Below are 15,185 nucleotides of genomic sequence, written 5' to 3' on the forward strand. Positions count from 1 at the left end.
CTGTCAAATAAATAAATAAAATCTTTAAAAAAACAAAAAACAAAACACGTATTCCAAGTTTGAATTATATAGTGGTTCTCCCTGGAATGCTACACATCTATAGCGCGGACTCTTGTATAGCTGTTCACGCATCTCTCTTTACACCACTCCTCCCTGAGGGGTCGGAGAGGGAAAGACCCTGCCTCTTGACATCATTGAGAAGTCAGTCCTGTCCCCCCTGCTTAGTCTGTGTTGTCTTTGCTCAGATCATTCACTGTTGCCTCGTTTTCTTTTTTCAAACTTGGTCCCTAAGTGCTCTTCAGAGTCCAGTCAAAATATTTAGTAGATAGTACAGCTTAGACGACTGAGCATCCCTTTCACATTATCTTATTCCAAATTCAGTCCCTTCCCCCATCCTGTTGGAGTAGAGTGAGTCAGAGACAAAGACGCGCACACATCCCCAGGGCATACAGCGTAAGCACTAGAGTTCACACAGATGTATGTGATCGTTTAAGATACTGCTTGTTAGAATTTGTGGACCAAGCCATTTTTCACTTTTTATCTGGTGGATGTTACTAGTATTCTGAATAGCAGAGACAGAATAAATGATTTTAAAACTTTAAAATGATTTTCTTTAAAGGTAAATCTGCAAGTGCAGAATCTTGTGCCTCTTTTATTATAGTTGGCATCTTACAAGGCGGCCCGTGATTGTACCTTGATAAATGATTGCAAGAGAAGCGGCATCCATAGGTGCAGAAAGGGAACAGTTTTTCATCTTCGATTTGGATGTATGCTTGTAGGTCTCAGTATTTTAACATTTGGATATGAGCCTCATCAACAAATGTTCTCAGCTGAGAACAATTTGGGCTCATTTTTAAAATATATGTGGGTTTGCATAATAAAACAAACTGTGTGAGTGTAGAGAACATTCTTAGGCTGTCTGAAGACTTGTTTTTGAGCCTAAAGACTCGGGGTGTGATTTTAGTCCCTTTTTACCTGCTGTAAATTGGCCTTTTGGTTATGTAGCTCCTTCCTGGACTCTCCTTGTTGAGATGCCTTGTTTTCATTAATTCTCATTATATCCCTGGCACCTAGAGTAAGTAAAACATCTTCATTTCAAGTTGGAGACACTAAAGTTATACAGAGTGACCCAATATACACAAGACAGTCATTTCTACAAACGTAATCTGACTAGTGTAAACATCTTCCCTGATTTTTTGGTACAATTAATGAAGTTTCTTCAGAAAAATAAAATAAATTCTAGAAGAATATATATGCTCTATTGTCCTGTTTCCTTCTCCTTGAAAAATAACCTTTTCTCTAAGTATTTGACCCTAGGGAGTATAATACTGTTCTAAGTGTTGGGGGTAGAAGTTCATACGAAAATAATTTGGATCAAATATCTTCTGTTAAACTCAAAAACTGTTGATACTTTCTTTTCTTTCTTTTTTTAAAGATTTTATTTATTAATTTGACAGAGAGAGCACAAGCAGGGGGAGTGGGAGAGGGAGAAGCAGACTCCCTGCCGAGCAAGAAGCCCAATGCGGGACTTGATCCCAGGACTCTGGGATCATGAGCTGAGCCAAAGGCAGATGCTTAACTGACTGAGCCACCCAGGCACCCGAAAAACTGTTGATACTTTCTATTGTTTTAGAATTTCATTATATTGACCGTTGCTTGAAGCAAACCCTGAAGTAGGGGTTGGACTGGTCATGGGTGTGGTAGAAAGAGCATAGAATTTTGACTCAGGAAAGCTGAGCTCTAGCCCCCCTTTGCCACCTCCTGAGTAAAATGGTAGATTCTCCAAGCCTTGCTTTTCTAACCTCTACAGCAGAGATAGCTACTGTACCCCTCTTCCCAACTTAAGGTTACTATGAGGCCCAGAAGAAGATCATACATGTAATAGTACTTTAAATGCTGCAGAAATGTTATAGGAAAATACGGCAAATTTGAAGTGCGGGTTTGCTTTAACAAAAAATCTGAATGAAAGCATTTTAAAGGAAGTACATTTCAAGTTTATAACTAAGCTAAAAGTGTTTCCCCCAGTTTATGCTGAAAAACTCAAGACTTGTATTTAGCAATATTCATTTTTTCCCAAGCAATTTACTGAAGTATTGCGAGTTTATTTGGGTTGGGGGTGGGGGCGGAGTGGAGGGAAAGGGGGAGAGAGAATCTCAAGCAGGCTCAGGGCTCTATCTCACAACCCTGACATGACCTGAACCGAAAATCAAGAGTTGGACGCTTAACCAGCTGAGCCACCCAGGTGCCCTACAAGTTTATTCTTAATATTCCCTCTGAAGTGTTATTAATTTCCTCAGCAACACTATAAATTTAAATTTTTTCTTGATTGTAGTGCATGTAAGAGAATTTGACCTCTAAATTTAATTTTTGTTCTCAAGGACTTTAATGGGAAATCAGGATAGAAAATATGTAAACATTATGAAGTGTACAGCAATGTCATCATGAGACAGTGGGTCTACTATGTTCATCTCGTAGGGTTTTTGAAAAAGATAGGGCTAATTGGGGAAAACTTTTGAAGAAAATGCTCCTTGCAGTTTGACTTAAAGGTAAGTATGTTACATAGATAGTAAATAGAGATGGATATGTAAGTTTGTCTTTGTTCTTAATATAAAAATAATTAATACAGCCTAAACCTACAGCATATATATCATTATGATATTGGTTAAATTCTGGAACAATCAGTGGAGTAATAGGCAACCATTACTAATAAAACATAACTGTTGGACACAGAAAAATGTCCAGAATTTAGGGTTAGGTGGGGAAAAAAGATGTCAGAGCACTGTGTTCCTATTTTTGTAAACGCAGACACATTAGTATGTTTATATATTTATGTTGGAAAAGATTTTGGATAATACATACTAAATGAACATGTTTTTCTTTTAGCATTGCCTAATCTATAATCATATGAATGATTTGTTTTTAAAAGCTGCATCTCACAATACAAAGTAAAGCTATCGAGAGGGATAGACAATAGGAAAGGGGTGATTTTATACACATGGCAGCATGAGCAAAGGCCTAGGGTAGTCCAGGAATGTGAGCTTACTTAACATTGTGTTCTGTCTGTGCCCGTCTTCTGCCTAAATATTTTTGTGGCCTTCTTTAATCGGAAAGTGTTGGTTCTCAAATTTTTCTAATGAGACTATCTAGTGAGGCCAAGGTCACAGTTGGGACCTTTGGCACCTAACAATCCATTTAAAAAATGTTTTATGCAGTTTCTGTCCTTCACCTTCCCCAGCTACACCTTAGTTACCAACTACCCCACCATGATTTGCCATCTTGAGAACATCTTAAGAACAGACTTGTCCAAGCAGCCAAATGTACTTTTTTATGTTTGCTTCTCTGTACTGATGGCTGAGGAATGAAAGGGAGATGAATAAAAGGTGGGCATCTGAGTCTACCTGTAGCACTGGTTGGTCAAGTGTGCCTTTTGATGCTGTTTGAAAATCTCGTTTTCGTAACATTCTCTCTGCCTGAAATATAATAAAGAAAAGGAATCTCTAGGTATGTAAAGGAGATTTGTCCTGCTGGGGTGACATTTTTCTAACAGCATACAATAACAATTTAATGTTGACATAACAGTCCACTTAAAAAGGGACCTGTTTTGTCTCTGTATTTTTCCTAGGTCCTCAGTTTTGTCTTCCTTCTCTAAAATGTTTCAGGCAGAATATCTCAGGACATTGGTGGTGTTTTTTTGCAAGACAGCAGATGCCTTGAAATCACAAAAGAAGTTTTGCTAAAATATGTTATTAGTTGGAAGGATTATGAGTTACGACGCATTTTTTTAGGATTGCACATTTGACTATCATTATGTTTTAATAGGTTCAGATGGTGGTGTGTCCTTGGAGAGACGTGAAATGAAAAGAAACGTGTTTCTTTTTGTCTTGTCTAACAGGTTTCAGCATTAAAGACGATGGCCAGTCAGGGAGGACCCAAGTATACTCTTTCACAGCAGCCTTGGGCACAGCCAGGTATTCACATTTTACTATCAGGGATTTCTTTTTTTAGGATGTTGATTAATTTGCATTTATATAGTCTCTGACAGCTTGGAGTTGGTTTCCTGCTTCTGTGGTTTGTGTTGATGCAAGGTGCAATTTGGAGCTGACAGGTCTTAATGGGCCAGCACTACTTGCATTTCAAAAAGCATTCCAAGGAAACAAGAATTAAAAAGAAAAAATACAGAGTTAAAAATAAACGGTGATTAGATGGAAACAGTTTGTTTCTGTACACCTGCTTTTCATTGTATTAGAGCTTTGATGAAAGTACTGTTTTTGGTAGTCTGCAATTAGGGAGGGAACGCTACTGTTCTCAAGTATTCAGTGAAGGATGTTGGTCATTAGTTCGTTTCACGTTTTATGTAAGTTACATCCTCAGTTTGTTAACATTTTCAGAGTGTTCAAAAAAGTTATAAAAATTGTGGTGTAAGTGGGGAGTTGGCAGACATGCTTGAGATGTTCCCAGTTTTACTCTTTCTTAAATATAAATTTTTTTGTGCCAGAGGGTTTTCTTCTTTTTTTTATCTTTAGCATTAGACTTCGGACATTTAGAATCACAACTTTGTGGGTTACTTTTGGTTCATTTTATGGCATTTTAAGTTGCCATTAAGCCAGAATAAATCATTTTGGAGGATTAGTATTCTGGCTGGTCCCTGGCCCACATCAGGAAAGAGATCTTTTGGAACCTAAAAGGGCAAAATGGTAAAAGAATCATGTTTTAATTATGGAGAAGCTGTATCCAAGTTGGTAGGGCAGCTTTTAGCTGAAAGTGAGATCCAAATTCACCTTTAGCATCCATAAAAAATTGACTGTCTACCGGCACCTAATCTAACGTTAGGTTTTTAATATGATTGGTTTTCCATATTGAAAGAATGATATATTTGTCAGGTATTTTTTCTTTTGGGGAAAAGAATTGAGGGCATTCTAAAAATTTTCAGTTACTCTTAATAATGGCTCAGGTTAATTTGAAGTTGAACTAGAACTGAGAAGCTAAAAGAGTAGCTGTGCATCTCATAGGATTTGTAAGTGTACAGAATTATCAGTTGTATTTGAATGGAAGATAGGATTTTATTTCAAAAATTTGTCATATGAACTTTGATGATATCAGTATAGGTTTGCATTGATTTGCTTTATTGCATATGAACTTTTTGACTGCTTTCAGTCTTTTGTTTACCTGTGTTGGAGACAGTAAATATTTTACTGTCTTCATTATTTTAAACCTTTGTTTCATGTGAGGTTGAAATCTTCACCATCTGACCAAAGGGCAGAGATCATACTTGATGGAGTAGTACATTCTGTCAGAAGACAGAAGATCTGGAAACTCTTTTTAAAATTTATTTTATTTATTTATTTTTAGAGCGAGAGCATGAAAGCGTGGGGGTGGGGAGAGGCCGGAGGAGAGGGAGAGAGAGCATCTTGGGCAGGCTCCACACGGAGCCCGATGCAGGGCTTGATCTCAGGGCCCTGCGTCCCCCAGGTGCCACAGCGCTGGGAATTCTCATCGCAGCTGGCTGTGGTAGTAGCGCCTGCTCTGACCCCTGCAGTCAGGAGCAGTCTTGTCACTCCATAACTCAGCACAATTCTAGAAGGAAGTCTGACCACCTGTGGATTAACTGGGACTTTGGGTCAAGGCTTCAGTGTTTCATAGGGCTTATTTAGAAATAGAAGCTGATTTTATTTTGAATGTTTATGTAAATGAAACTCTTGGGTGCAATAAATCTTTCTTAAAATAGGTAGAAACCAACAAACAGGCATAGGCGTATTTAATACAACTAAGCCCAGGGGCTTGATGCATAATTAACGTATTTTTCTTTCCTCTTTGGAAGGATCCTCTTTCACTCAAAACGGGCTGTCATTTTCTCAAGTGGAATCTGAGTGGAGCTTGCAGTGTTAGGTGTGCTGTGCTCTGCAGCATTAGTAAAGCAGGAGTGGATGAAAGGAAGCTGACAACAGGACAGATTGCAGTGGGGCTTGCTGCTTTGTCGTTAACCCATTCTCTGTCTTTTAAGGGAGGAGGTCTTGGCAGATAGAGCAGTGGCACTCCAGTTCACTTAGCTGTTGTATCTTCTGTCCCATGTAGCCGCGCAGAGCTGTGGAATTGCTTTTTCTTCATCTGTAGTACAAGAAGCCTACACTGAAATGTCAGGGATGTTTGGGCCTTTGGCTGGGAGCATCAAGAACAATCTAGGGACTTGTCTAGGGCCCTAGAAACCCAAGGTGACTGGTTCATGCAGTCTTGATTAGGTTCCTGGGGATCATTTCATGATAAACTCAGAGGAGATTGAGTTGTAAATTAGGGTGCCAATTTGTTAATTTACTCTGAGAAATATACCTTTATAAAGAGCCCTCAGGGGCGCGTGGGTGGCTCAGATGGTTAAGCGTCTGCCTTCGGCTCAGGTCATGATCCCAAGGTCCTGGGATCGAGCCCCGCATTGAGCTCCCTGCTTGGCGGGGAGCCTGCTTCTCCCTCTCCCTCTACTGTTCCCCCTGCTTGTGCTCTCTCACTCTATCAAATAAATAAATAAAATCTTTAAAAAAAAAAAAAAAAAAAAAAGAGCCCTCAGAGGGCTCTGTTCACTAGGCTTCACACCCACCATTTGGTTATCAAGGGCTCTGAAAACTGACTTAGGGATTCTTGAAGTGTGTTGGTGAGGATAGAACCAGAGCCCATGGAATTAAGTGCCCTAAAGGAGCTTTCATCTATTTTATGAGAAAATAAGCAATTCCTGGATTGTTTTCTTCTTGAGAGCGTTGATACTTTCTTACCCTGCTCTACCACAACCCTTCTCAATTTAAAGAAAAATGTTTTTAATATATAGTACAAAATTTGGGCTGTGACAAAGTATAAAATGAAAAGTAATTCTATTTTTCATCTCCAAACCAGTCCTCTCAAAGGTAGCAACTATTAATAGTCTCTTTCCCCCAATTGTTATGTATGTACTAGCATATCTGGACTTTAAAAATACTGTACAAATAAGATTATACCGTATTCCTTGCCTTCTTTCTTTTTTTTTTTTTTTAAACTTACTCTGTGTCTTGGAGCCCTCTCTGTCTTGGCGTATCCAGCTCTGTGCATTCTCTTCAGTGATGCATGGAATGCGTCACTCTAGCATAATTTCTTTAATGATTCTGTTAATAGTTAAAAGTATTTTTAGGTTTTTTTCCTCATCCAGTCTTTAATAAATGTCCCTGTATACACGTATCTTGGTATTTTATTAGTATATCCATAAGGTAAATTTCTAGCAGTGGCAGTGTTAAGTGATAGAGTATATGTGTATTTTCAGTTTTGCTAGACATTGCCCAGTTTATGCTCCCCACGGCAGTGGATGAGAAGACCTGTTTCTGCACACCCTTACCAAATGTGGATATTCACAGTCTTAGTAACTTTTACCAATCTGAAAATATCTCAGTTGTTTTAATATACATTTCTTAAATTATGAGTGAAGTTGAATGTCTTTGAAATTATTAATCAGTCTTTTTCTTCATACCTTTCTAGGTAGTTTCCCTCTTTTAAATGACCTCATAAAGATTACTACTCTTCTTTTCCATTTGTACTTCTTTTCAGACACTACACTTAGGCTACGTAATTGTTTCAGTTACAGTCTTCTGGAATTCTGTAGCCTTTCTGATAATACAGTATAAGATTATAACAGATGGGGGCACCTGGGTGGCTCAGTCAGTTGAGTGTCTGATCTTGGTTTCCCCTAGGTCATGATCTCAGCTCAGGTCATGATCTCAGGGTCCTGGGATAGAGCCCTGTGTTGGGCTTCATACTCAGGTGCAGAGTCTGCTTGTCCTTCTCCTTCCCCTTCTGTTCTTCCCCTCACGCGCGTGCTCTCTCTCTCTCAAATACATAAAATCTTAAAAAAAAAAAAGAATGTAACAGATGGATTTTTAGTTATTGTTAAATATGTGTGGATGTTTTCAGAATGATTTCACAAGCCAAGAGAGCATCTCTTGCTGTGAGTCAGTTCTGTAAATGAGTAAGCTCCTTCATAATGAAGTGATTCTTACTAGTGTGTCTCTGCAAATAATTTTTTATTTTATCTTAACTATCTCTGAATTCCAAAGGCACAATAGTATAGCCCCTATGAATGTCCTGAAGGGTGTTGGAGGAGTTCTTTTACTGCCTTTGCCTTTGGGAGTAGAATTTTGTATGTAGTAGATAATGAATGTTTATAGGGCTTGTGATTAAACTTGGTAAACAGGAAAAGTGAAAGAAAATTTTGGGGGAAATGGAGTCCTTTCTTCTGCCGTTTTTTTCTCTCCATTTATTCCCCTCTGAATAAAAATGGAAGTGTTTCTTCTCTTTTTCTTTGTAACACTAATGAGGTTAATTCTTTCCAGCAAAGGTCAGTGACCTTGTAGCAAGTGCCTACAAGGCAATAAAAGCGAAGCTGCCTCTGACATTGAGAAGCATGTCATTGTACCTATCCAATAAAGACACAGAGTTCATCTTGTTTAAACCTGTTAGGGTGAGTATCATGATATGTTATTTGAATGTTGTCCAGTCTCTTCAGGTTTTCTTGCCTTGTCTACCATTTTCCTCTTCCTGTAGACATTTAAAAGTGTAGGTATACTGTTCTAGTAAAGTTGATTAATAATCACTGTAATTCTTGGGAGGCTTACAAAACCAGCACCGGCCTGATTATATCCACCCCTGCCTTTGTCTTAAGTTCTTTATGTTACCTTTGGCAGCAAGGTAATTTTGACCTTAAAGTACAAATTAGTAAATAAATAAGCCAGCAGATCTAACATTGAATGTGGCCCAATACTTGAGAAAGCGGCATTTCAGGAATTATGCTTCATTTTACTGGTGAGTAGTGGAAATAAATGGCTTGCCGTGGCTGCCAAGGGATTAAATGTCAGAGCAAATTTAGTGCTCATAACTTCCAGCTCTTGTTGAGCTCACATCTTTACCGAAGGCATTGGTTGATTTTTAAAGTACGTTTTATGTGTCTGGGAACTTTATTATCTTTTGTGTAAGAAATTGCTCCTGAAGGCCTTACTATTCTCTGGGGGGATGGGGCTTACTAGAGTTTAGCTTTTCCAGGAAGTATTATCTGATAAGGCTTAGTTGGGTTGTACTAGCATGTGAATCATTAAGTGTAAATTATATGTCTTTGGTAATCCAGTGAAAGATACATTTCCTCCATTTGTTTGGCAAACATCATTAAGATTTAACATTCTGAGAGAGAGAGAGAGGCAAACCAAGAAACAGACTCTTAACTATAGAGAATAAACTGATGGTTACCAGAGGGGCAGTGGGTGGGGGGATGGGTGAAATTGGTGATGGGATTAAGGAGTGTACTTTTTGTGTTGAGCACAGGATAATGTATGGAAGTACTAAATAACTATACTGTACACCTGAAACTAATATAACACTGTATGTTAACTAACTGGAATTTAAATGAAAACTTAACAATCTTAATGTTTCATGTTTAAGATGACCACATATGTTTCTAGTGACTCATTTAATGGGATTGCCTCTTCTTCTTTCTAAGAATAATATTCAGCAAGTCTTCCAGAAGTTCCATGTTTTGTTAAAGGAAGAGTTTAGCCCTGAAGATGTCCAGATCATTGCTTGTCCTTCTATGGAACAGGTAATCCATCATCTGAAGATCCTTGTACTTTTATTCCTCTTCGTTATTTTACTTGAGTAGGTAATGTCTTTGAGTAACCATGTTTTTAATTTTAATTTTAAAAATTTACATAATTTTATTCTGATGAGCAATAATTCAAACTTTGAATTGCTATCTCAAATTTTTAGAGATGACTTTATAATTTTTAATTGCTCTTTTAAATCCTTTCTGGTATTGAAAATTGCTATGTTTAACATGAATGAACTATTTGTGAAAAGTTCAAATAATGGTGTTTACGATGCTGAGTAATTTTACTTGCAGTATGCATGATAAGAGGCCCACATTTCACATGAAAAAAAGTTACTGTAGGGATTTGATGTTAGAAGTGTTTCTGTTTTCTCTCTTCTTCCTAAGTTGGAAAAACTAAATACAGAGCTAGGTCTGTATTTATCATTCATGTATTCAGTTCAGCCAGCAAGTTTTTATTGAGCACATATTATGTATTAGGAGTAGGCTGGTGCTATGGTGGGTATTTTATTTCTGGTTTTAAGTTTGGTATAGCTTAGGAGTTTTACATATGTAAGGACTGGAGGGTGTGGGAGAGAGTAGTAAGGTATGGGAGCCTGATCAGAGAGGGTGGAGAGTTGGGGAAGGGACTGGAGGCATTGAGTATGGGTGAGTCTTTTGGGAGTTTTACCACATTGGGAGAGAAAAGGTGTAGCTGGAAGGGAAATGGGGTCTTTTTTTTTTTTTTTTATTGAGATAGAACTCATATGCCATAAAATTCACCCTTTTAAAGTGGACAGTTCATTGGTTTTTAGTATGTTCACTAAGTTGTGCAACATCACCACCATCTAATTCCAGAACATTTTCATGTCCCCCCAAAAGAAACCTCATAGCCATTAGCAGATTCCCCATTCCTCCATCTTCTATAATTTACTTTTTGTCTCTATGGATTTGTCCATTCTGGATATTTCATTAAATGGAATAATACAGGGGCGCCTGGGTGGCTCAGTCAGTTAAGTTTCTGCCTTCGGCTCAGGTCATGATCCCAGGGTCCTGGGATCGAGCCCCGCATAGGGCTCTCTGCTCCGCGGGAAGCCTGCTTCTTTCTCTCCCACTCCCTGCTGTCTCTCTCTCTGTCAAATAAATAAAATCTTTAAAAAAATAAAATAAAATAAATGGAATCATACAATACATGGCCTTTTATGACTGGCTTCTTTCTCTTATCAGAATGTTTTTAAGGCTCTTCCATGTTGTAGCATGTATCAGAACTTTATTCTTTTTTATGGCTTTATATATTCCTTTGTATGGATAGATGGGTCATATATATATATTTTTTAAATGAGTTCATTTTCTTTCTTTTTTTTTTTTTTTAAAGATTTTATTTATTCATTTGAGACAGAGAGATACAGAGAGAGAGAGCATGAACAGGGGAGAGGCAGAGGGCGAGGGAGAAGCAGGCTCCCCACCGAGCCAGGAGCCAGGAGCCAGGAGCCAGACGTGGGGCTCGATCCCAGAACCCTGGGATCATGACCTGAGCCGAAGGCAGATGCTTAACAATCTGAGCCACCCAAGCGCCCGTAGATGGGTCATATTTTAAAAAGATGTGTCTGTGGTTCCAGGATTGTAGTTAAAATACTTTTTTTTTTATAAGTCACTTGAAGTAATTATATTCTATGTGATTATACCACTAACTTGATATATAGTTAGGTTTGTTTCAGTGTTTAGAAATTTTTTTTCCCCATCATTTTGATTTAATTTTGTTTTTTTATTATATAAAGTATTAACCTGGTTCTCAAGTCAGAATTCTAGAACAAGGTAGAATTGGAGGTGTCTTGCTTCCCTTTCAGTCCCCTCCAGCCTTTTCCTTCCTTTGTCCTATAAATAACTTACTTTTATTTGTTATTGGGTTATCTTTCCTTTTTTTTTTTTTTCCTTTTAAAGATAGAGGAAAATGCATGTTTTTATATTCATGAGGAGGATCCAGAGAGAGGGAAAAATTGATGCTGGAAAGATGTCCTGGAGTAGCAAAGGGGGGATGGAATCTCAGGAACAGTTGGAGGGTGGAGCCTTCGTTAGGTGCATGGGGGTGGGGGTGCTCAGTCGCAAAAGGAAAGAAAGCCCAGTGTTTGGGCACACGTGGGGAGGCGGTGGACACGATAGGACGATGGAAGCTCTCATCTGATTTCTTCATGCTTGTGAGTGAAACAGGAAGACGGTTAGCACTAAAAGGGAGGGGGCACTAAAGATTTGGGGAGCAAGACTCAGTTGAGTTCAGTGGTTATGAATCCAAGAGAGCATGGTTGTCTATTTTTTCTCCAGTTATATATAGTCAGTTGCAAGAGTGTAGATGTGGAGTAGCCAGGTGAGCTTGCCAAGAACATGCAGGGTTCCCGGGCTCCTGCTCACTCCTGCTAGCAAGATACATGTTTTAGTGTGTGTGTGTATGTTTGTAACTTAAAATTTGACAGTAATCACTCACATTATGTACAACTGAAATTGCTTTGCTCTGCCTCTCTTCCCTATTCATTTGATGAACCACTGCATTGTTCTCATGTACCAGTGGGTTGCACCCTAGTTTGAAAAACACTGATTGAGACCATCATTCTGTGCAACTTGGTGTTGTCTGTTTCATCATGATTAGACTGAGGTTTTGTATTTTTGGCAGGAAAAACAGAGGTGATGGTGTGTTCCTTTCCCTGGGAGTACAAATTTATAGAAGAGATTAGGGGGCCATTATTATTTTGATTGCCAAAACAGTTCGTACTGTGTAGAAGGGTTCACTGCCAGGTTCATTCAACCGCATGTCTTCTAGGGCTCGGGTGCCAGATTGGCCGTGTGGAGACTGCAGTTCCCTTCCCTGTCCCATGGTGGGTTTCTCCGCTTCTCCTGGGGGCGGCTCTGTGTCCCGCCCTCCTCTACAGAGTGGGCAGGGTGCTCTAGGGCTCAGTCAGAGTTAGCGTGTGAGCTGAAATTCACTCCTCACGCCTGTTCTTTTGCCGTTAAAGTGGTCATTCAAGGAATTCATCTTACACAAGGTTCTTCCCACAACACACTCTGCACAGAGAAAGGTGAAATTGATAATTTAGATCTATTTCTATCCCTTGTCAGGGTTGGTATGTAGGTTTTTTTTTTCCCCTCCTGTCATTTTCATTGGATTCTAAATAAGTTGAGGGCCTCGATTCAGTGATAGAGTGTGACCCCCTCCCAGACCTGCCACAAAGCCCACCGCCCAGTGGCCGCTTCGTGAATCACACCAGCATTGCAGGTCCAGCTGTGTCCATTTGGCTTCTTAAAAATCTTAGACTTTTTCTGTCATTCTGTGTTTGAGGATTGGTATTCCACTGCAGAACTAACATAGCCTTTCACTTTGCTTTTCAGCTGAACCTCCTACTGTCCGTTTCTAAATAACCGGGCCGGCCGGGCTGTGCACGTCAGTGTCTGTGCGGTCCGAGCGGGCTGGGAAATCTGGCAGCCTGCAGGACGCCGAGGAACCGGATGTGGGGGTGTCCCCGAGAACCACACAGGCGTGCTGCTCAGTGCTGACTGCAGAATGAAATACAAGCCAAGTGTTTGGAAGATTGGTGTTTCCCTTTTAAAAACATCAAAATGCCAAAGATTAATCTGGGAGCGTGAGAACTGCCTTCTTGAAAAGGTCACGAGAAATGTGAGTTTTTTAGAGGTAGCTATGGTGGGCACACAGGGAAATGGTTCTTAGCAAAAGATGTGCAATTTGAAACTAGGTTACAATAAGTAGTGTGAAGAAGAACTTTACAGAATTACTGTTAATTAGAAAGCTTCTACGAGGAGGGTGTGTTAAAGCGTGAAACACTGCAACGCTTTGAGCCGCAGAGATTCCACGGCGGCTCTTTTTTACTTCCAGAAATCTTATTTCTGCACTCTATTTAATGTAATGTTTCTCCTATCACTTTGAAGTTTTGTTTGGAGTAGATTGGGTGCATCTGAGAACACATTCTGCTTTCCTGGGAATTTGGGGTGTTCTCTTTCTGTGTGTTTGATGTGAGGTAGTTTCAAGGTGCAAGGAGCCTGTGTAAGGTCCCAGCGTCTGTACTCCTTGAATTGCTTAGGTGCAGAACGTTCAAACACAGGGGCTGGAGCCTCCTCATAATAGATGTGTGCAGTATCTTTAATGAGAATCTTCATGGTACAATAGTCCGTGTTTGTGAATGGGAAGCACCAATTAAGATGTCTTAAATCTGGCCCGTAAGGGAGAGGAGGCAGCCTGCTCAATAGTGTATCTCACGCAGGAAGGTTAGGGTTACCAGCTTTCTGTACACTGCCTTCGGTTTTAGTAGTTCTTTGAACAGTGAACATTTTCATGTCCCATATATTCGTTCATTGGCTGTGCTGTACCAACGTCGTGGGGCTCTAGCCCTGTCACGGCAGGATACATTTAACTAACAAAGACGAGGAGGATGAAGATGGCCCACCCCTTAAAATCTACCATATTATATCAGGGAATCATCAGATAAATTATGCACATCTTTGAGTTTGCCCACAAAAAACTATTTCCTGAGTGGATTGGTTTCGCCTCACATAAGCTGCTTTTTGGTTCAGAAGGAATTTTGAGTTACTCAAACACTATCCAGAGATGGAACACTGAAGAGGGTTCTGGAATGTAGCCAGCGGACCTCATTCTACAGGACTCGTCCCCTTGCAGCAGCCTCTTGCAGTGTGTAGATAGGTTATATATCCTGATGTCTGTCACTTTAAACAGGTCACTTGTTCCTCAACTCCATTTAAATTGGTGATGAATGTGGCTTGAGAGAGCTTAATAGTCTATTTTGGGAAGGTAGAAGGGAAAGAGGGTCCATATTCATTCTTTGACATGAAATGAATGAATCAAGATGATTGTATTTACTTCCACTTACTATTTTAAATACATAAACTGTTTAATGAAATAAACTGTAAAATATCCTGTTTTCTGTATTATATGTACATTTGATTTTTTTAATAGCCTTTCCAAAGAAATGAGGGCATGATTATTGTACAGTACTGTGACTGATTTAATTGGATGTACAGAGCAGGCTGCAGTCTTAAGGATAAAAATATTTGATGGCACTCATCCCTGTGTTTTGAATCTTTTCTTTCTGAAACACTCAAACATCTTACAAAGTGCTAAGTAGGTGATAGTGATCCAACTTGTTGGCTAAATGAATATTTGTTTAAAATCTGTACAGTTTCAAGTGTTTACTTATACAAAACATGTACATACTTTCAAATAATTTAAAATGCTTTATATTATTTGGCTAGAAATTGCTGTTTTTAATAAATGTGAATTTTTTAAAAAATAAAGATTTTTGCTTCCTACTTTGTCCTCACATGTCTGTTGTGTGTATGGATTCTTTTTAAAAAATAATTTTTTAATTGAAATTTTTATTGAGCTAGCTTGTGATTCACATGCGGTTGTAAGAATACAGGGAGACCCTCTGTACCTTTCCCCCGATTTCTCCCAGTGGGAACATCCTGTGAAAGTAGAATACATTATCACAAGCAGGGTATGGACATTGGTACACTCCACCAGTCTGTTCACATTTCCTCGGTTTTACTTGTACCGTGTGGATTTTTTGGTAAGATAATTATTGTG

General features: G+C 39.1%; 1 protein-coding gene across 2 annotated transcripts in view; it reads left to right on the forward strand.

Moving 5' to 3' along the window:
• COG3 (component of oligomeric golgi complex 3) overlaps nucleotides 1-14,908 on the forward strand; it is a 73,842-nt gene extending 58,934 nt beyond the window's left edge. The window contains exons 20-23 of one of the 2 annotated variants that reach the window (XM_036071682.2): nucleotides 3,893-3,968; nucleotides 8,340-8,467; nucleotides 9,497-9,595; nucleotides 12,959-14,908. In XM_036071682.2, coding sequence (XP_035927575.1) covers nucleotides 3,893-3,968; nucleotides 8,340-8,467; nucleotides 9,497-9,595; nucleotides 12,959-12,988 — 333 coding nt within the window. In that variant the 3' untranslated portion in view covers nucleotides 12,989-14,908. Of the gene's footprint in view, nucleotides 1-3,892; nucleotides 3,969-8,339; nucleotides 8,468-9,496; nucleotides 9,596-12,958 lie in introns of those variants that run through there. The other variant, XR_013446964.1, reaches the window with a different exon arrangement.
• The last annotated feature ends 277 nt before the right edge of the window (nucleotides 14,909-15,185 follow it).

The sequence above is a fragment of the Halichoerus grypus genome, chromosome 4 (genome assembly GCF_964656455.1).
Source record: "Halichoerus grypus chromosome 4, mHalGry1.hap1.1, whole genome shotgun sequence".
NCBI classification, from domain to species: Eukaryota; Metazoa; Chordata; class Mammalia; order Carnivora; family Phocidae; genus Halichoerus; species Halichoerus grypus.